Source organism: Mirounga angustirostris, unplaced genomic scaffold (genome assembly GCF_029215605.1).
Source record: "Mirounga angustirostris isolate CCGP_5_RB_7025 unplaced genomic scaffold, mMirAng1.0.hap1 SCAF_10, whole genome shotgun sequence".
In the NCBI taxonomy this organism is placed as follows: Eukaryota; Metazoa; Chordata; class Mammalia; order Carnivora; family Phocidae; genus Mirounga; species Mirounga angustirostris.
In genome coordinates, this window is record NW_026991718.1 from 124,128,522 (window position 1) to 124,150,485 (window position 21,964).

The following is a 21,964-nucleotide window of genomic DNA, read 5'->3' on the forward strand; positions in this document are numbered from 1 at the left end:
ATGGAAGCCGTCTAGAAAAGGATCTTTATTCAGCTTTATTTATAGCAGGTATTCATCTTGTCTTTCAGCACTGGGACCACAAGGGGCTTGTTTCATCTTGCTGGGTGAGTGAAAATACAACCGTGTCACAGTCCCTGGGCTTCCTGCCATAGAACCTAGCATGTTCAAAGGAGGGAAAGGTGGAGGGTGCTACAAAGGGGTGCTGACTAGTTGGTGCTGGGAGACGGGGCAGGAGGCAAGGGAGGAGAAGAGGGGAGAAAAAAAGAACTTAAGAGATCTTCTCATCGTTGCCCAACCCCCATTCTCTAGACCTGAGCTGTGTGACTGTGTGTGACTGTTTACATGTATTAAGAGTAAATGAGGGCACCTGGGTGGCTCAGTTGGTTAAGCGACTGCCTTCAGCTCAGGTCATGATCCCAGAGTCCTGGGATCGAGTCCCGCATCGGGCTCCCTGCTCTGCGGGGAGCCTGCTTCTCCCTCTCCCACTCCCCCTGCTTGTGTTCCCTCTCTCGCCGTGTCTCTCTCTGTCAAATAAATAAATAAAATCTAAAAAAAAAAAAAAGTAAATGAAATAAAAAACCCACTTCCTTGGTTGCACTGGCCATATTCCAAGTGCTTAATTGGCCCATGTAGTTAGCTAGTGGTCCTCACATTGGATGCAGATATAGAGTGTTTCCATTAGCACAGAAATTTCTGGTGGACAGCATTGATAGATACCCATTTCCTCCTGTAAGTCTAGGGATATTCAAAGTCCAGGACAAGTGGAACCTGATGACTGTAACGTCCCTGGCCCACGGGAAGACAGAAGATTAGGGTCTTCTGAAATGGCACAGGAGTCCCACGTTCCTGTGAGCTACTTGTACTCTCTAGGATGCAGTTTTCTTATATTACTAATATTAATGATTAATATCATTTTCTACTGGATAATATGAGGAAATGACATAATTAATTTAATCCTTATAGTAACCATGTGAGCTATTAGGCCCGTTTTACAGAGGAGGAACCAGAGATTAAGAATGTACTCAAGGCCGCAATTGGAGTAGAACCAGGCTTTGGACCCAGACCTCTGACTTCAGAGGCCACATTCTTATCCATCAAGCTATACCACCTCTGCTGCTAGTTCCTCATCTGCAAACCAAGGGGGCTTAGTGGAAGTCTCACAGAAGCAGAAACTGAGACAAGGATTTGAGTGCACGTAGTTAATTTGGAAGATGACCCCATGAAGCACCAGTGGAGAAGTGAAACAGGGAGGGAAGGAAACCATTGCGGGGTGGTTCATATGCTGGTTACATCGTGGACAACTGAGGCTTCCTCTTGATGGGGGAGATAGTGTAGAACACACACTTCTGGATGTAGTATATATATACAATGGAATATTATGCAGCCATCAAAAGGAATGAGATCTTGCCATTTGCAATGACGTGGATGGAACTGGAAGGTATTATGTTGAGTGAAATAAGTCAAACAGAGAAAGACATGTATCATATGATCTCACTGATATGAGGAATTCTTAATCGCAGGAAACAAACTGAGTGTTGCTGGAGTGGGGGGTGGGGTGGGAGGGATGGGGTGACTGGGTGATAGACACTGGGGAGGGTATGTGCTCTGGTAAGCGCTGTGAATTGTGCAAGACTGTTGAATCTCAGATCTGTACCTCTGAAACAAATAATGCAATATATGTTAAGAAAAAAAAAAAGAAGAAGAAGAAGGTAGCGGGAGGGGAAGAATGAAGCGGGGGAAATCGGAGGGGTAGACGAACCATGAGAGATGATGGACTCTGAAAAACAAACAGGGTTCTAGAGGGGAGGGGGGTGGGAGGATGGGTTAGCCTGGTGGTGGGTATTGAGGAGGGCACATTCTGCATGGAGCACTGGGTGTTATGCACAAACAATGAATCATGGAACTCTTCATCTAAAACTAATGATGTAATGTATGGGGATTAACATAAGAATAAAAAAAACCCAAAACACACACTTCTGAGTTATCCTCCCTAAGAGAGGAGAGAACTGGGGTATTCACTCACCAGCTCTTTGTCTGTCATTGGTAGAAGAATGCTCCAGGGACATTCCCCCAGGCACTTCTGTCCTGCACCCCTCAAGGGCTAAATATGCTCTTGTGGCCATAAAAGGCCCTTCAGGAGAAGGTCACAGTTGCTTGAAGTGAATATGGAGGGTGTAAAAGTGGGGTACAGCAAGGTGCTCTTTCTGTTCTAAGAAACTAATGGCTAGTGGTGCTTGGTATTAGGTATTTTACATCATGAAATCTGAAACTATAAAAATTAGCAGTCTTCTAGAGTATGGGTAGGGGGAGAGCCTGGAGGTACAATTAGACATCTGTGCTGATTTTCAAGATGGGTGACATAGTAAAGGGTTAATATTGAAACCATACAAAGAGCACTTCATTAGGGTTGGGACTTGTCTGGTTCAATACTCGAGCCCTATATGTGACATATAGTGAAATGCTTGATGAATATTTGCTGAATGAATACATGGATGAATGAAATTGATAGGAAAAAAACATTTGGTAAAACAATGGGCAAAGGATATATATAGTTAGTTCATGGGTGGGAAGGATGGGGTGGCTGGGTGATAGACATTGGGGAGGGTATGTGCTATGGTGAGCCCTGTGAATTGTGCAAGACTGTTGAATCACAGATCTGTACCTCTGAAACAAATAATGCAATATATGTTAAAAAAAAAGAAGAAGATAGCAGGAAAGGAAGAATGAAGGGGGGGATATCGGAGGGGGAGATGAACCATGAGAGACAATGGACTCTGAAAAACAAACTGAGGGTTCTAGAGGGGAGGGGGTGGGAGGATGGGTTAGCCTGGTGATGGGTATTGAGGAGGGCACGTTCTGCATGGAGCACTGGGTGTTATACACAAACAATGAATCATGGAACACTACATCAAAAACTAATGATGTAATTAATGTATGGTGATTAACATAACAATAAAAAATTTAAAAAAATTCTATACAGTTAGTTCATGAAAGAGGAAATCCAAATGGTTAATAAACATTTGAGAGGATGCTCAATTAATTGGGACATAATTGGGAAAATATAAATTAAAGCAATGAGCTGTCTCTTTTCACCCATTAACTGTCAGATATTAAAATGGATGATAACATCTAGTGATAGAATGCAAAGTAAAGGTCCCTTCATACATGTGAATTTCCCAAGTGTTTTGTAAATACTGTTCGCATTTACAATATACATACCTACAAATTCCACTTCTAGAAATCTATAGGAATAGAAGTACAAATGCCTGAGCATATGGGTACAAGTACGTGTCGTTACAGCATGCTGTGCAGTGGTAAAACCTGGATGTAGCCTGAATGTATATCAACAGAAGAACCATTGAATCAGTTGTGACAAGCCCACATCATGGAATATTATGCAGTTACTGAAAAAGGAATGTGTCAGATCTGTGTTTGCTAACCTGGAATGATTTCCATGATAGAGTTAAATGAGAAAAGGGCAGAAAAATGGCAAAGATTCCTTTTCTTTTTTTTTTTTAAAGATTTTATTTTATTTATTTGACACAGAGAGAGAGACAGCTAGAGAGGGAACACAAGCAGGAGGAGTGGGAGAGGGAGAAGCAGGCTTCCTGCTGAGCAGGGAGCCCGATGTGGGACTCCATCCCAGGACCCTGGGATCATGACCTGAGCCGAAGGCAGATGCTTAACGACTGAGCCACCCAGGCGCCCCAAAGATTCCTTTTCTTATGAAATGAACAAACATATTCTTTTTTAAAAAAGATTTTGTTTATTTATTTGAGAGAGATAGCACGGGTGGGGGGAGGGGTAGAGGGGGGAGAAGCAGACTCCCCGCTCCCTCCCCTGGGCAGGGAGCCCCAACAAGACACGGGGCTCAATCCCAGGACCCTGGGATCATGGCCTGAGCAGAAGGCAGACGTTTAATGACTGAGCCACCCAGGTGCCCCTGAACAAACATATTCTTAAATATGTAGAAGGATCCTGACCAAGCTGTGATTGGGAGGGGAGTGTAAACAGAAAGGAAAAAATGAATATTTACAGAAGTGGAAATAATACATATGATCTAATGTTACAGCAAAACATAAAACAGGAAATCTATCTAGGATATCCTCAGGAAAGAAAAATCTGAAGGTACATATGGACAAGGTCAACAAGGGGCCACGTACACATAAAACATTGATTTAATTTTGGGATGGGACCATGGCTAAATTTTTGGTCTGTTTTAATTGAAGTATCTGTTTCATACATATATCTTGAGTAGGAAAGTTTTGATTATTCATTGGGCTTTGGCTATACGCAAAGATGCAGAACTGTATCTTTGGGTCCTGATACCCAAATTTTCTTTTCTTTTTCCCCATCAATCCATTGAGAGGAGATTGCCCTGAGGTTTCTTCAGGGTTTGGCATTCTTAAGGCACTCAGACTTTTGACTTTTGAGGATATTCCCCTATACTATTGGGCCAAGAGAGTACCTGCTTTCTTTAGTTCTGGGGTCTTGCCATGTGCCCAAAATCAGGAGGAGGAGGGGAAAGGAGAGAAAGGCCATCCTGCACAGAGAACTATAACTAGTGGTAATGTTGTGATGGGACATTGCAGTACAAACGGATTGCTTTGGCCATTTAGCATATGAGTATCCCTCCTACTTGATGGGAACGGTGGGGGCAGGACCCACCAGGGGCCAGGAAGGCACAGATAGTTCTTCCTACCCCCTGGCAGCCAGAATATGGGGTGTGAGCCAAGCATGGCCACTCTGAGGTCCCTTCCCAAGATGTTGAACCTGGAGGGAATGATGCTCAAGTTCAGGGTCACTTACTAATAAGTCATCTTTTGCTGTGTAAGAGATTACCCTAAAACTTAGTGACTTGAAATAACAAAACACAAGTCACAAGACTGCAGTCAAGGTGTTAGTTGGGCTTCACTTAGCTGAGTCTTGACTGGGGCTGGAGGGTCCATTCCTCTTACGTGGCCGATGGCCAGAAGCTTCAGATCCTCACCAGATGGGCTTCTCTATAGACTGCCTAAGTGTTCTCCTGACAGGACAGATGGCTTCCCCAGTGGGCTTGACAAGAGAAGGAAGGGGGGGAGGGGGAGGGAAGCAAGAAAGGGGGAAGATGAGGGAGAGAGAGAATATTCTACAGAGCCATAGGCCTGAAATCTCAGTTTTATGACCTGATCTTGGAAGTGACATGCCATCACTTCTCCTGGATTCTTTTGGTTATGTAGACCAACACTGGTACAGTGAGTGGGGAGAGGGGGACCACAGGAAGGTATAAAGACCAGGAAGTGGGGTCACTGGGGGACATCCTAGGGGTTGGCTAACACAGAGCTGGTTTGTAAGACCTGTTCTGTAGCAGAGTCTTGACTATGTCCTGCCTCCTGTGGTTGCTGCTGGAGTTGGGTCCATCAGCCTTCCCATCAGTTCTATGAGCCACCTGACAACCTCCAACAATGTTCTCTTCTTAAGTTCACCAGCTCTGTCTTCTCTTGCTTGCAATGATGACCCTGACTAGAACAGGTGCTGTGAGAGAGGACAGCAGTGGGGAAGGTGGGTTGCTGCAGAAGAACTCACTTTAGATAAGGTTATCAGAGAAGGCCTCCCTGAGGAGTGCCATTTGCCCGGAGACCTGAATGGTGAGGAAGAGTCAGCAGAGGAAGAATGGGAGGAGGGGCCTCTCAGGCAGAGGGAGCTCTGAGGTGGGAACTGAGAGGCCTGGATGACTGGGGTGTAACCAGCAAGTGGGTGAATGGAAGGAGCAGGCAGCAGAAGCCAGATCATGCAAGATCTTGAGGCCATGGTAAAGAATTTGGATCCCCTCCCCCAACCAAAGCCATCTCGTTTTCTAGACAACAGGGCCTGAGAAGGCGGAGGACCAGACCTGAGGTCTAAGAATAGGGATCAGCCAAGTCAGTAAGTGGCTTTTACCAGATCGTGATAAAGAATGTCTATACTTTGTTAACTCACCCATCTGTTTTGCTGGCTCTTGGATTTTCTTAATTTATGGTTGGGTTCTTTTCTGAGTTTCTTAGTTCCCTTTGGTAAATCCCAGCCCAACTATGCTGAGCTGAAAGGAGAGATTTTTATTTACAGTTGGGCCTGGGAATCCTAGCTAGAGAGCCTGGTCATCTGGTGGAGATGAGCAACTCCCCAGACAGTGTGAGAATGAGCAAGTAGATCCTGATGGATCCCTATAGTCTCATTACTTTATAGTTCCACATTCACTCAACAAACACTTGCTCGGCATCCAGCATATGCCTGGGCTCTGTGTAGGCATCAGGCTACAAAGATCTTCCTCTCCAAGAATCAAATTAGGTATGAAGGATGGCCCAATCCAAAGGTTATTGAGTGGGAACTCCTCGTTACTTGGAAATTGGTACTATGTCCCACAGCCAAAGCAAATAGGCCCTGTGTACCCTGCATTCTAAATGGCGCCAGATGCATTGCCTGCAAGGTTTACTAAAGGGGGCAGGACTGGCTCTACATCCCCTAGCTAAAAGCTCACTTTCCTCTTCCTTGCCCAATAATAATACCGGCGAGGGAGGAGTTCTTTGGTTTTATTGAGAAGTATAGTGTTTACAGTGAAAGATAGTTCTCTTCTCTCCCCTCTTCAACTGGGAGTCCCTTCTGGAGATTGAGGGGTGACTGCAAGAAGGGGGTACCAGGATGCTGTTCCCCAATGGGGGTCTACTTGGCAGTGGACTTGCTGATGTCCCCCTGTGCCTATCTGAGCAGGGGGAAAGAGAGGTGGAGAGAGGAGTCACTGTGGAGTAGCTGGCCAGGATGTGTGAGTTTTTTGGAGTCAAGTCGACCCTGCGGTAGTTAGCTAAGTTCTTTGGCAACCCCACCCAACCAGGCTGATTGCTGAGCAACAGGGTCCCAGAGGCAGAAGCCTAGGTGGTGGGACAAGGTAGGGAAGCTCAAGCCTGAGCTGGATGGCCACTGCCAGAAAACTATGCAGTGGAGAAGCCCACAAGAAATATACTCATGTGGCCCATGAGAAACCATTTATGAGCACCTTCCACTCCAGGTTAGCCAGGGAAGCAGAGTCAACCAACAGGGAGGGGGCTATTGCAGAGCTATTGCCATTCCCTCCTCCCAATTTCAGTAAGGGGGAGGGTGCTGGGGCATGTTTCCCAACCAGGCTATGCCCCCTCTCCCCCACCTTTTATTCAAGCAGGCCGGATCCTGGCTCAAGTCAACCCTTGGATGAATAAGGGGGAAGACAAAATGAGATTTAAATTGAGTTTGAGAATAAAGCTTTCAAGGATGGAGGTTTAACAACAGAAAGTGATCCAAAAGTAATGCAATCTGCCCAAGATGTCATTAAGGGATGGAAAAGGGAAATTCAACACAGCATGGCTGAAGGTAGAGATTAGGGGGGAAAGCTTCATTATTATGCCCTATCAAGTTGAGTCGCCTCAGTACACTGGTTCCATGAGTAAACAGAATAATTGAAATACAGTGTGGTGGGGCTGGAGTCTTGCTTAGGTAAGCAGCCACAGAATTCTGAGAGGGCACAGGGAGGTAGGTGTAGGTGTGCACATTCCACGTGGCTGTTTCAGAAGGGTTTCCAGAGACGGGGCACCTGGGTTGAAAGATGAGAAGGGGTTGGTCTGAAGAAAGGAGAGTGGAGAAGGGCTTTCTGGCAGAGGTCACAGCACAGCCTGGAGCAGAAAGTTGAAGGCAGGAGGACAGAGATGCAGCTCAGTGAACCCATGAGCTTAAGGAGCGAGGGCTCTGGGGAGTTGCTTCAAATCTAAGAGCAACAGCTATCGGGTATTTACCCCAAAGATACAAATGTACAAATGTAGGGATCCGAAGGGGTATGTGCACCCTGATGTTTATAGCAGCAATGTCCACAATAGCCAAACTATAGAAAGAGGCAAGATGTCCGTCGACAGATGAATGGATAAAGAAGTTGTGGTATATATATACAATGGAATATTATGCAGCCATCAAAAGGAACGAAATCTTGCCATTTGCAATGACGTGGATGGAACTGGAGGGTATTATGCTGAGCGAAATAAGTCAATCAGAGAAAGATATGTATCATATGACCTCACTGATATGAGGAATTCTTAATCTCAGGAAACAAACTGAGGGTTGCTGGAGTGGTGGGGGGTGGGAGGGATGGGGTGACTGGGTGATAGACATTGGGGAGGATATGTGCTATGGTGAGCGCTGTGAATTGTATAAGACTGTTGAATCACAGATCTGTACCTCTGAAACAAATAATACATCATATGTTAAAAAAAAAAAAGGAAGAAGATAGCAGGAAGGGAAGAATGAAGGGGGGGAATCGGAGGGGGAGACGAACCATGAGAGACAATGGACTCTGAAAAACAAACTGAGGGTTCTAGAGGGGAGGGGGTGGGAGGATGGGTTAGCCTGGTGATGGGTATTAAAGAGGACATGTACTGCATGGAGCACTGGGTGTTATACGCAAACAATGAATCATGGAACACTACATCAAAAACTAATGATGTAATATATGGTGATTAACATAACATAATAAAAACAAACAAACAAACAAACAAACAAACAAACAAACAAATATCTAAGAGCAACACAATGGGGTTTGCGTATTAGAATCATCTGCTCACCAGATTCTGATTGTGTTGTGGACTTGACCTCCAGGCCTACTTCTTACCCATCCACGTGGCCCTGGAACCCCCACTCCCCTGCAAAGGCCATTTTCTGTTATTCAAAATCCTGGGTCCCCACTCTTTGGAATGTCCTTTGCCCTACTCCTATCATTGAACCCACCTTCCCCATAAATCATCTTTTCTCTTTCCTCTTCCAGCGTAATTCTGCTCAGCCCAGGAAAATTCTATGCCTTCTCTTGGCCTGTCCCCGCCAGCACACATCTCCTTTGGATATGCATATACTAAAATATCTTCCCTTTATCTTATCTGGTCTTCGCCCCATGAGGCAACCCGAAGGCTACTATTTATTCTTTCACACATTAATTTAAGCTGCTTTAATTGTGGCTATGATACGTTTTATATAATATAATTAATGTTTTAATTCTGTGTACTGGCTTCCCAAGGCAGTTTTGTGAAGGGCCCAATTTTGGAATCAAGCAAATAAAGAATAAGTAATGGCTGAAGTTATTATAGCAACGCCCTCCCCCCCCAAAGGAATTAAAACTGTACTTGCTTTTTGAAGTGGATTAAAAAGGGAAAAGAGAGTTTAATGTTCTCTTCATCCCAGGCATGTTTGGATGGGTTTTGTGCAGTCCTCTGGACTCTGATTTCAAGTGTTCCTGGCTTATTGGTGTCTGACCACCAGCTTGAGGTGTGTTGGACTACCAGCCAGCTTTGCACCTCCTGTCCCCACATCCTTCTTGATGGAGGGTGTGCTGGGAATGAGAAGCTACTGAACCCCCTTACTCATTTATTTGTTCAGCAAGTGTGTATTGGTGTCCTATTACATGCCCAGGACTGGGATGAATTCCGTCCTGCCCTCAAGATGCTCCCAGTCCAGTGGGGCCAGACAGATGGAGTTCTAGTCCAGCACACTAATGCTGCGGGGGGGGAGGGGGGGGCGGGCGGTAAGGTGGGGTGGAGCGACTACCTCTGTCTCAGGGAGTTAAGCGGAGGCTTAACTGAAGAGGAATTGAAATTTAAACTGGTTCCAGGAAGGAGAGGGGAAAGAAGGAAACAGCAAGACACAGTAAAAAGAAAAGATTGTTTGAAAATGGGGAGAAGGAGAGCATGGTGGAAACCGGTGTGCATGGGAGGACATGGCAGGCAGTGAACATGGGCAGACAGGTGGGGGTGGAGTGCAGAAGGGCTTTCTATGTCATGAGAAGGAGTTTGGACCATCCTGAGGATGGGAGCCCAAAGAGGTTTTTCAGCAGAGAAGTGTCCTGATCAGATCAGATCTGGGGTTTGCAAAGAAAACTGCAATAGGATGAACAATGTTGGGGTGGGGCGGTTAGTTGGGAGTTGCCTGCTGGCCCATAGTAGGGGCTCAACAGGTACCTAGTGAATGAGTGAGGCCATTGAGACAGCCCAGGCGAGAGATGATGAGCTTCTGAATTAGTGGCACGTGTTGGAAAGGAGGGTGCCCTTTGCAGCAGAAGCCAGGGAGATGGGGTTAGCAGCCCCTTCCTCTCCCATCCTCCCTGATCTATGCAGGCAGGCCTTTTGGCCTGGCCCAGAAATGCAGAACTTGGAGTGTCATCACCCCAACAACTGCCTAGTTCAAGCTCCTCAGATTCCATTGGGGACAACAGAAGCTCAACCGAACGCAACCCATCAGAGTCAGAGCCCAGAACAGAATTCAGGAGTTCCATGCTGTGGAGTAGAGTGTTAACATTGGTTGAAGAATGGCTTGGAGGGCCAGAACCCGGGAAATGTAGGCACAGGGTGTGGGGGTTTCTACAGAACGAGAGGGTCCCAAGTCCCCTGAGATACTCCTGGGGTCCCACGATCCCACGAAAGGCTGATGTACTACTCTAATTGCCTATCTCCAGCCGCCGGCCGGGAACCGGGATGGAATAGACTCTGGCGGGGACGCAAGGATGCATGGATGGATGGATGGATGGGGAGGCTGGGACGCTGCGCCCACTCGAGGGAATTTCCTTTGAAAGAGAGCGAAACTTTAAGCTGGTAAACTCCTTTCCTTGAAACGCCCTCCTTTTCCCCACACCCCCAGCTGTGGCCTTCCCGTTTTCAGGGATGGGGGAACTTCCTCAGGCCTCTCCATCCGCGGTGCGGACACTTTCGGTTCTGCCGGAATTCCCGGAGGCTGCGGGGGAGAACCGTAGGGGGGGGTCCCTGGGACGTCTTCACAGCACGTGGGTGTCTCCTCTCCTTTAGCTCTCCGGGAAGACTGCTAGCGCCCCGCCCTCTTCAGCTTGGCCTCTGAGCCCCAGGGGCGAGGAGGAAGTACTCGTCTTGGGACCACGCGCCCTCCCCCGCGCCAAAAGCGCGTCCCTAAACTCCCGGGAGAATTAGACTCCTAGGAACGTCCAGGGGAAATCCGGGGGCGAAGAGTCGTCAGGAGCTCCGCCCCGCCCAAGGAAGCTGACCACGATTGGTCCCAGAAGACCCCGCCCATTTCCTGGGCGGGGCGGGGGGCACGGGCTGGGGGAGTTACTAGAGGCCCAGTCTCCGCGCCCCTCCTCCGCCGCCTGGTATTCACCTCGCCATGGTTCTTCTGCCTCTGCGCTGTCTCTTCTGGGGCTCCTTGTTGACCGCCGTGAGTTGAGTTTCTGCTCCGACCCGACAGGGGATTTGGGGATTTGAGAGTGGGGAATGGGAAGAGAAGCAATATTTCGGGAAAGGGACCTTCCAGCTGATTTTGGGAGGACAGACAGGTGTGTGGAGAAGCTGGGTAAGGTACCCCGGGTCCTGGTTGTACGAGGTAGGCTACCTCTGTCTCCTTCCAGGTTGGGGTCCCAGGTAATCCACAGAGGGCGCATAGTGGGGGCGCTGCAAAAAACGTGCACCTGTGGCGTGGATGGCGTTGGGATTTGGGGAGCCTCAAGCTTTTATTTGGTCAAAAGGCTGCAGTCTGGGTTTGCTTTAGAGGCTGGCCGCACGGAGACTGGTGATGGGTTTCAGAGGCGAGGAGGGAGGCCGGGCAAGGGAAGAGGCGGGTCTGGCCGGTTTCCTGTCCCTTTTCCATTGCGGACAGATGCCAGCCTCTGTGAGTGGTTATCATATCCTGGCCACCTGGGGATGCCTTCTTCCAGGGCATCTTGTGGGAACAAGGGTGGGTGCAGGGGCCCAGGTACTTCTTTGAGAAGGCAAGGAGCTTTTAACTCTCCCATCCCCACTCCCAAATCCTGAGTGATCCAACCTAGGAGGAATACCCAAGGCTGTGTCTCTGCCTCTCTAATTTAAGATGATATAGGAGACCTCTTGGGGGGAGATGAATAGTTCATGGGACCCAAGAAAGGGTTAGGAGACCAGCCGGGGTTTCTCCAGGCACCAGAAAGTCTCAGTTATGCCCAACCAAGCATGTCTCCGGGATTTTCAGAAGCCCACACTTGACTCACTTTTTGTTTAAATGTATTTTTGTAGTTCCTCATTCTGGAGGCTGGGAATCCCCCAAGTACCTGACCCTCTCATCCCAACCCCTCCGGCCTCCCCCTACTTTCAAGGGCTGTAGTTTCTGGCATGAAGTCTGAGTAGGAAAGACCCATGGAGGGGTTGGAGAGGGGAGTCAGCAGCAGGGGAAGAGTCAGTGGGGAAGCTGCTTTGGTCCCAGAACTTTCATTTTCACTCTAAGCAATGGTTCTTAGGAAGAAAGGAGGCAGGAAGAAGGTGGAGCTGGAGGGAGGAGGAGGAGGAGGAGGACTCTTATAGGAGGGATTAGAGGAAGAGCCAGGGGAGGTAGCGTGAAGGGTGATTTGGGCTTCTCAAGAGCACACTGCCAGTTTTGGCTCCAGGTAGAGACCGGGTGGGGGCAAAAATAGCAGGGGCTATTTGTGAGAGCTTCCCATGTGTCAGGCTCTGAGCAAAATTCTTTACAGGCATTCTTGGTCTGATTTTTTTCAACTCCCCCATTATACAGATAAGCAAACTGAGGCTCAGAGAGAGGAAATAGCTTGCCAAAGTTCTCATAGCTAGGTGGAACCTGGATATAAATCCACATCTGCCTGATTCCAGAGCCGGCCTCTCCAAGCCTTGGTCCTGAGCTTCTTTGTGTCAGAAGGACTGGAGCTATGGAGTGGGAGTGGGGGATTGACAAACTTTCAGAGAAGGAGCTGTATTTCTCGTGGGTTTGAAAATGGCACAAGGGACATTCGTTGCTCTGGGAGTCTGGTGGGAAGGTCCACAGGGTTGCAGGAAGAACATTCACAGGATGTGGTAGTGGAAGCAACAGACTTTTATATTTCCTTCCCCATTTGGAATAAGATGCTTCTCTGTAAGTAATTTTCTCACCCAAGCTGAATGAGAGCCACCAATTAGGCAGAATCCAGGGTGTTAGTCATCCCAGCAGATAGTCACATATATATGATAATTAAAACTGCCATTTAAATGAGCCCTACTATGTGCTAGCTACTGGGCCAGGCTGTATACGTATACATTTTAGAGTATACGTATACGTATACATTTTAGAGATGTGGAAACTGAGGCTAAGAGAAACAAAGTAGTGAGCGATACAAAGGCAAGATTGGAGCCTTAAGCTGTTTGACTCTCAAGCCTGTGCTCTTTTCACTGGCTGTTCCTGAAGTGTGGCATGATTTTAGGGAACACACGGATATAGAACTAAACAACAGAAATTCACTTTACACTTCTATTAAAATACTTCTCTCTCTCTTTTTTTTTTCATGGAGGAAGTCTCTGGAGCTAGAATAAAGTTAAAACCTCTCCAGCACTTGCTAATCCTCCTTTTTAAACAAAAACCAAGAGCAGCCTTGGAGAGGAGGACTGTCAGCAAGCAGAGCGACTAGCTGGGTTTTTAATAACATTGCTGCGCTTCTGTTGAATTTATTTTTAGGGTTACCTTTTATTTATGAGAAGTGATACTGGCTCTTCTCTCATGGCAATGATATAAGGTTTATATTTAAAAATCAATGTATTTAAATTAATGAGAAGTAATTAATAGCATGGGTGGTACCTGGATGGAGTAAAAATAGCCCAGGCAAGACCTAAGTTGATGGAGAGGGGGCAGTATTGAGACCTGAGTTCTCATCAGATTCTATGGCTGTGTGACCCTGGGCAAGTGCCCCACCTCCCTGGTCCTTAGGCTAACCATTTGTAAAGCAAACACATTGGATTTTAATCCTTCCAGCTTCATAGTCCTGGCATTTCATGAGGGAGGGGTTGGATGATCAGAGGATTGGATGATGAGGGTTTGGAGAGGGGAAAGGGGTGGGCAACAGAAGAATAGAAGGAAGCCACCAAGTGCTAAATATAGCCCCAGCCAGAACTAGGACCAGCTGAAGCCAGCCAGCCTCAGGACTCCAGGGGAGATACTGGAGCCCTCATGTGCTTCTGGGTCTTTGGGAAGAGGAGGGACTCAGGAGTCAAGCCAAAAGCAGATCTGTTTAGTTCAGAGAATATTGTGATGTTCCAGCGCAATCACTTTGTGAAATGCCAGGCCGATCCTCTGGGTCCTTTTATAATCACATCAGTTGGCAGTTTAGTTAAAAACAAACACACCAAATAATATGCAGGCTTCATTTTTCTGCTCTGGACTTCACTTCAGTACTAACCTCTGTCCTGGCTGATTTCCACCATCCTGCCATAGAAGCTGCAGCAGAGATTTCAAGATCCCCTCAAATCATCCCATTCTGTTTTTAGGTCCACCCAGAACACACTGCATGCAGAGAAAAGCAATACCTAATACACAATCAGTGCTGTAATTTGTGTCCGCCAGGTGAGCTGCCACCCCCCTGGCCCCATAGTGGGACCCTTCTTGGTTTGCTGGCAGATGCAGACCCTATGTGTCAGCTGTCAACTTGAGTCTTAAATGACCCCTGGGATTCTTCCCATCGCTGCCCTGCTCTCAGAATGTTCTGGGCTCCCTCTCTGCACTACCCAGCACTAGGGTTCCTGTTTCTCCCAAGGCCCCCACCAGTTTATGAAGTCTGGAAGGGTCCGAGACAGTCATCTTTGAACCCCCCACCCTAAACCCCAGCCTGCTCAGTTTTTGATAAGTGTCTGACTCATTGAGCTGGCTGGAGCCATCTCATTTCCCGATGTTTTCCAGGAGAGAAACTGGTGAATGACTGCACAGAGACCATCAACACAGAATGCACTCGCTGCAAAACAGGCGAATTCCTAGGCACTTGGAACTCAGAGAGACGCTGTCACCAGCACAAATACTGCGATCCCAGTGCGTGGGCTGCTGGGGAAGGGGTGCGCGGGAGCTAGGCTGATAGTCTGGCTCATTCCTGACAATGCAGCCATTGCTTTTTTTTTTTTTTTTTTGTATAGCTCGGGTCTGTTCTGATTGGTTGCAGTCTTGGTTGTACGGGTTGTTAAATAATTTGATCCCCATCCCTCCTTGGAAGAGGGTCTCAGAAAATAAAAGCAGGACGTGTGAGGAGCAGATCCCCCTAGCATGACTGCTAAGGGGTCCCCATCCCCATCCTTCCTGCCATCTCTGTTCAGACCTAGGGCTCCGGGTCCAGAGGGAGGGCACCTCAGAAACAGACACCGCTTGCACCTGCAATGAAGGTCTCCACTGTACCAGCAACACCTGTGAGAGCTGCACCCTGCACAGCCTGTGCCCCCCTGGGCTGGGAGTCAAGCAGATCGGTACGTGGCCTGTCTGGGAGTCAGCTCTGCAGGCAGGAGAGAGGAGCTGAGGCTCCGGGTGAGGGGCTGGGCAGTGGGCACTCAGCCTTGACCCGCCTGCATTGGGATCTCTGCTTGGTGAGCAGGAAGCGGAACCTTTCTCATCCGGCCTCCAGCCCTGGGTATCTGCCTTGGGAGGGCAGTGGGGGAGGAGGCTTCCACCGGGGAAGCTCTGTGCTGGGGGACAGCCCTTGAAACAGGCAGTTCTTCCTGCCCTGCCTGTCCACCATTCCCTTGGGAGCTGGACAGGTGGTCCACTGTGATGACGAATGCTGCCTCCTCCCTTCCAGCTACAGGGGTTTCTGATACCATTTGCCATCCCTGCCCCGTCGGCTTCTTCTCCAATGTGTCATCTGCTTTGGAAAAGTGTCACCCTTGGACAAGGTACAAGGATCCATCTCTGTGTTTCCTGCCCTAAGAGGGGCGTAGGACTACTTCATTCTATCTGGCCCCCTGTCCTTCAGCCCCTGCTCCCCATGTCCACGCACTTGTGCACTTAGAGAACTTCTAGAGTGTCCTCGTGGCTGACCAAAAAGGCCACTTCTCAGCATTTTTTTGCCTGCTCTGTCTCAGTGGTAACAGACGCTGCTGATCTCTCAGTCTTCACCAAACTCCCTTCTTGGGGGCACTGTGACGCCTCTCTTGCTTTCCTTCTACCCCTCCTCTGCTCCTCCTACCCGGTTTCCTTGGCCTTAGTTCTAGGCTCTACTCCCCAGTCACTTTGCCCACCTCCCCTGAGCATCTCATCTGTATCCATGGTTCCCAAACAACATCTCCTGTCTAGATCTGTCTCCTGGGTCCCAGACAGTCATATACCACCACCAGCGGTCCACCTTCGTGCAGGTGACCCACAGGCGCCAAATGGGCTCACTTGCCTGCCCCTCTCACCCTCTGGGAAGACACTCCCATGGGTCTGGGCACTTGTCCCATGGTCCCTCCCAAATCAGTCACCAAGTCCTGTCCATCTGGCCTTCTAGATGTTTTGGGATTCCTTCTCAGTATCTTCACGGTCATCACTGTGGTCTGGATGGTGCCTTCGCCTCCTCACCGGCCTCCCTGCCTCTGCTCTCTCCCCCCACCCTCTTGCCACAGTGAGCTTTCTACAGTGTATTTCAGATCATGGTGCTCCCTATTTAAAATGTTTCATGGCTCTCTGTGCCTTTAGGACGAAACCCAGACTCCTTCTCATGGGCCCCCAACCTTCCAGCTCCGTTTCCTGACTTCTTCCCCCATGCTACTTGCAATCCCCTCAACACACTGTTCGTTCTCTTGTATCCAGCACTCCTGCTTGGAATACCCTTCAACATGTGCCCAATTAACTTTCTACATTTAATTTTAAAAAATGGGTGAGACAGGCTCGTGGGACACAAGGCACAAAGAGGCCTATGGTGATAAGTCTCCTTTCACCCACTCCCTGGAGGTAACTTCTGTTCTTTGTGTGTCCTACCAGAGATTCTACATACAAACAAATAAATGCACACACATGCAAACACACGTATTTTCCACACAAATACTAGCATTCCATACAGTACTTTGTTATTTGGTTCCTATCTGCCTTGCTCCAGTAGACTGCAAATTCCTTTAGTGTAGAGACTTGGCTTTTTTTTTCCTCCAACGATGCATTCCTTATGCCTAGAACAATGCCAGGTGGACAGTAGGTGCTCAGTAAATCTTTACTGATAGATGTTGAATGATACCCAGGGGAGCTGGGTTAGTAGAATCAGAGCACTGGGTCCTGGCATCAGTGCAGCTTAGAAAAGATATGATCCCACATAAGTGTGTGACCCTCCTTTGAGCCCCAGTGCCCTCATTTGGAAAATGGGAATGCCCTTCATCTCACAAGGCATGAGGAAAAGAAACATAGGAGTGACTTGTAGATGCCTAAGCACTCTTATATATATGCTTTCTTTGTAGCCTCTCACCTTTTCCCCCACTTGAGATGTATTTTTCCTGGCGATGTTTTCTTCTGTCCACTCCTCCCCACTCCTCCTGGAACCACGTCTTCATCATCCCATATTGAGATGTCTGCATGGGCCTCCTGGCTGTCCACTTGTCCGTAATTTCTCCTCCTGTGAGCTCTCTGGCCCCCTGAGTCCTGTCACTGTGTGGTCATCTGGTTGGATGCTGATGTAATTTACCAGCTGGATCCGGTTGAAACCTTCATGGCTGATTACCAGCGATCTGGTCCTAAAGCCCAATTTTCCTTAGTTCCCTCACACCATCTGGCATGCCCCCCCCCCCCCGAATCCCTCAAATCATGTTATCCTGCTTCAGCTAGAATGTATTGCTGCTCTAAATTTACATCCTTCAAGGCCACTCAGATCTCCCCTAGGACAGTCTTTCTGGACGACCCTTAACCAGAGGTTCTCAACTGAGCAATTTTTCTCCCCAGGGGACATCTGGCAATGTTTGGAGACATTTTGGTTGTCACAACTGGGGAGGGGCTGCTACTGGGATCTAGTGGGTGGAAGCCAGGGGTGATGCTTAGCATCCTACGGTGCACAGAACAGCCCTGCAACAGAGTTATGTGGCCCCCAATGTCAGTAGTGCTGAGGCTGAGAAGCCCTACCTTAGACTGACTCATCACCCGTCTCTTCCAGCCATTGTGGGCTTGGTCTCCCCTTCTCTGAATGATTCCCAGTTCACTTCAGCCTATGTGACAAAGCATGGCACTCTATAGAGACTCTCTGATTATTCCTCCTTCAAGGTGTGCAGCAATTTTTTTCTGAACTCATGAGTTCCGTAAGAACAGAGTCTGTGCCATTCCCATAATAACCAGCATAGGAGGTTGCCCACAATATGTGCTCGGTGAACCTGAACTTGTTGGTTTTGACGGTCTCCCTGTGGGTTTGGAAATCTTATGGTTGGGGAGATTTCATGTCTTTTTCTGTCTCTCTCTGTGTCTGTGTCGTGTGTGTGTGTGTGTGTGCATGCGTGTGCATGCACGCACATCTGTCTGTGCACAGCTGCAAGACCAAAGGCCTGATGGAGATTCAGGCGGGGACTAGCAAGACGGATGCTGTCTGTGGTGAGTCTTGGAGAATGGGCCCTGGCAGCAGCCTCGGGAGGCAGGGAGCTCAAAGGGAACACAGGGGCACACAGAGACAACCGGGCTGGGGGCAGGGGGGAAGAGGGAGAACAGGTGAAGTGAGAGGAGAGGGCAGTTTTGGGGGTTGAGGCATTCCAGCTTTGCCACTTATCTGTGGAGCCTGGGCAAGTCACTTCCCTACTCTGATCCTCAGTTTCTTCATCTGTGAAATGGGATGATAACAGCAGCTCCCTTAGCAACTTGGGGGAAGTGCCTGGCACGGGTTCTTGCACTTTCAAGGTGTTCCAGCAATGCTGTTCTGCCCCCCTGCCTTTCAAGCACCAGCATGTTGGGACACTGTTTCTCTCAGGGCCTCGGTTTTGATTTTAGAATGATGGGTTGGCCTACAGCACAGATCACAGACTCAAATAACTGCAGGGACCAGGCAGGTCATGTTGAGGAGTTGAAAAGCTACAGTTAAGACTAAGACACTCTCTCTGTTTTTTCTTTCTTTTTTTTTTTTTTTTTTAAGATTTTACTTATTTTTTGACAGAGAGAGACAGTGTAGAGGGAACACAAGCAGGGGGAGTGGGAAAGGGAGAAGCAGGCTTCCCACCGAGCAGGGAGCCCGATGTGGGACTCGATCCCGGGACTCCAGGATCATGACCTGAGCCGAAGGCAGATGCCTAACGACTAAGCTACCCAGGCGCCCCTCTCTGTTTTTTAAGACTCACTTTCCTCTTGGCAGGGCTGGGACTGGAGTGAGGAGAGTGAGACACTTGCCTTGGATGCAGTATTAAAGGGGGTGTGAGAAAAACGCAGTCATCAAGATAAATAACATTTGATACATTTAAAAAAAATCAAAGCTAATGTATAAAAAAGCCCATAATGAACAAAATATCAAAATTGACATAAAAATGTGATCCAGCCCTTCCTCACTTGCCTCAGTCTAATCCCAGCCCTGGTTCCAATAAAACTTCAAAAAAAACCAGACAGCCAGGGGTACCTGGGTGGCTCAGTTGGTTAAGCGTCCAACTCCTGATTTTGGCTCAAAGTCATGATCTCAGTTTCGGCTCAGGTCATGATCTCAGGGTCGTGAGATCGAGTCCTTTGTCAGGCTCCCCATTCAGTGGGGAGTCTGCTTGAGATTCTCTTCATTTCCCTCTGCCCCTCCCCCCACTTGTGTGCGCTCACTCTCTCTCTCTCTCAAATAAATAAATGAATCTCAAAAAAAAAAAAAAGGCAGCCGGCCTGTAAGCTATAGTTTATTGATATGATTTTTCAAAACATGACATTAAGATATTACTTTTCTTGATTACTGGGTTTTTTTGGTGTCCCCTTAGATTTTGTCCCAAGGTGAATGCTTCACTTGCCTTACCCTAGTCCCTGCCATGCATCTTTCATTTTCCCATTTAGGATAGAGACTTAGGTCCAAGAATTACTTTACTTTTCCCTCCATGCTTTTTTAAATTAATTTAATTAATTAATTAATTAATTTATTTGAGAGAGAGAATGAGAGACAGCACGAGAGGGAAGAGGGTCAGAGAGAGAAGCAGACCCCCCGCTGAGCGGGGAGCCTGATGCGGGACTCGATCTCGGGACTCCAGGATCATGACCTGAGCCGAAGGCAGTCGCTTAACCAACTGAGCCACCCAGGCGCCCTCCCTCCATGCTTCTTTAACAAAGGCCACAGTGCGGTCATAACTGCCGATGGAGCTCAGCGCTGGGCAGAGAGTGGGGAGGGATGGGGCATGTGGGCAGCCGGTGGAGACAGCTACCACTCCTCAGTTCTGGTAAGGGGTGGCAGGTGGGGCTGGATCTTCCGAACTTCTAAGAGAAACCAGATATCCTGACTCTAAATATGCCATCTCCCAATTTTAAAAAGTTGGCAAATATTTCAAGAATTCTTTTTTAATGTGCTGGTCACACTAAACACATCCAGCCACGTTCTCCCAGGGCCACCTGTTTGAATCGTCGGATTTTAGATGAACTCAACCACTGAAAGATTTTAGAGTCCAGCAAGGTGCAGCAGCCTTAGGCATGGGGGTAGGGGGGTGCCGCTGGTGGGGGGCCATCATTGAAGTCTTGATTTCTCCAGGTCCCCCACCTCGGATAAGAGCCTTGGTGGTGATCCCCATCACGATGGGGATCCTGCTTGCTGTCCTGTTGGTGTCCGCCTGTGTCAGTGAGTCCCCAGGTGGGGAGGTAATGAGGGAAGGAGGGAGGGAGGAGAAGGTACAGAAGTGGCCACCTGTTTCCTGATCTGGCTTCAGCAACTCCCCATCCCATTTCTCTCTCTCTCTCTCTCTAGGAAAAGTGGCCGAGAAACAAGAGACTAAGGTAGGTCAGCCCGGGCACCGGCTCAGGGTTTTGGCAAGCTGGAAAGAAAGCCTGACTCCTTGTTGCCTCTGTGGCAGGACAACTGCTTCAGGGTCTGCCCCTGTCGTCCCCGGGAAGGCAGCAGAAGTAGCTGCTCTCACCGCCAGTGCTGGGCTGCAGGGAGGGCTCTTCCCATTCCCTCCCTGCCACCACCAACCTCTGTCATCTCCGGAGTTCACCCCCCCCCCCGCCCCGCCCCAAGAACAGCCCCGGCACCATTGGCAAGATCTGATGTTTCCTGGCATTTTAATACGTGGGGAACCATGTCTCTGGGGCCTTGGTGCCAAGTCATTGGGTGGGGTCTGGAGGGGCAGCTCCTTGGATCCGCAGGCTCCCACTCTGGAAGCTTCTTGACACTCTCTGTTTGGCCAGCAGGGGGCAGGAGGCACCCATTGAATCAGCACTGACCCTCCCTTTGGGAAAGGGGAAGGGGCTTGTGTTTGGGGGAGGGGTCTCCTTCTGAGGGAAGGGCTACTGGAGGTGTTGGGGGGTGTAACCTCACACCTCGGCTACCCTAAGGTTATGTGTCAGGGCCCCGTGGAGAACCAGGAGGATCCTATGCCCGCCCAGTCCATTGCTCCGGTGCAGGAGACCTTACACGGCTGCCAGCCGGTGACCCAGGAGGACGGCAAAGAGAGCCGCATCTCGGTGCAGGAGCGAGTATGAGGCAGTGCGTGCCCAGGACTGTGGCAGCAGGGGAAGACGGGGCCGCCGAGCCTGGGGAGCCTGGAGCTGCCGCGGGGGCTGCTGCGCTGGGCGTCAGGGGGCGCCCCCCCCCCACCCCGCGCACCCCTGGTGTGCAGAGACAGAGAACCTTCCACCCCCGCCCCGGAGCCCAGGCCATCTCCCAACTTGCTTTTAAAGATGGAGGCGACACTTTTTGGCGGCCATGTAGTAATAATATCCACCAGACCCTCCAACCCAGCAGTTCAGTGCCCAGAGATGATCGTGGTGGTTTCTAGGAGCCCAGGAAGACATATACGCGAATATCCGTTGCGGCGTTGTTTGTGACGGTGGAAGACTAGATGCCACGTAACTGTCCATCAGCAGGGGACTGGCTAAATAAAATTGTAATATATTTATGCAACAGGATCTCAAAAGCTGTCGTGGAAAAAAAAAAGCAGGTTGCAGAATGATGGGTATGGAAACTTTTTTTTTAAAAGCACATACCCCCAAACAATAGGATATATCATCCACGGATACGTGTGTAAACATAACATACCAATGTATATGTAGGTATAAGTGTTCTGGAAGGATACACGGAAAACTCACAGCTTCAAGTGTTGCAGTGTCTGGGTTG

The 21,964-nt window shown here is 48.8% G+C and overlaps 1 protein-coding gene across 15 annotated transcripts; it reads left to right on the forward strand.

Moving 5' to 3' along the window:
• The first annotated feature begins 11,054 nt into the window (after positions 1-11,054).
• CD40 (CD40 molecule) lies at positions 11,055-21,751 on the forward strand. 15 transcript variants are annotated; one of them, XM_045885877.3, is made up of 9 exons: positions 11,055-11,202; positions 14,259-14,334; positions 14,668-14,793; positions 15,072-15,218; positions 15,548-15,641; positions 18,224-18,285; positions 20,384-20,490; positions 20,597-20,625; positions 21,184-21,751. In XM_045885877.3, exons 1-9 carry the CDS (start codon positions 11,152-11,154, stop codon positions 21,278-21,280), a joined length of 789 nt encoding a protein of 262 aa, XP_045741833.1. In that variant the 5' UTR covers positions 11,055-11,151; the 3' UTR covers positions 21,281-21,751. The 15 variants fall into 15 exon arrangements, with proteins under 15 accessions (XP_045741833.1, XP_045741834.1, XP_045741829.1 ...); XM_045885878.3 differs by having other exon boundaries at positions 21,196-21,751; XM_045885873.3 differs by having other exon boundaries at positions 20,384-20,482.
• The last annotated feature ends 213 nt before the right edge of the window (positions 21,752-21,964 follow it).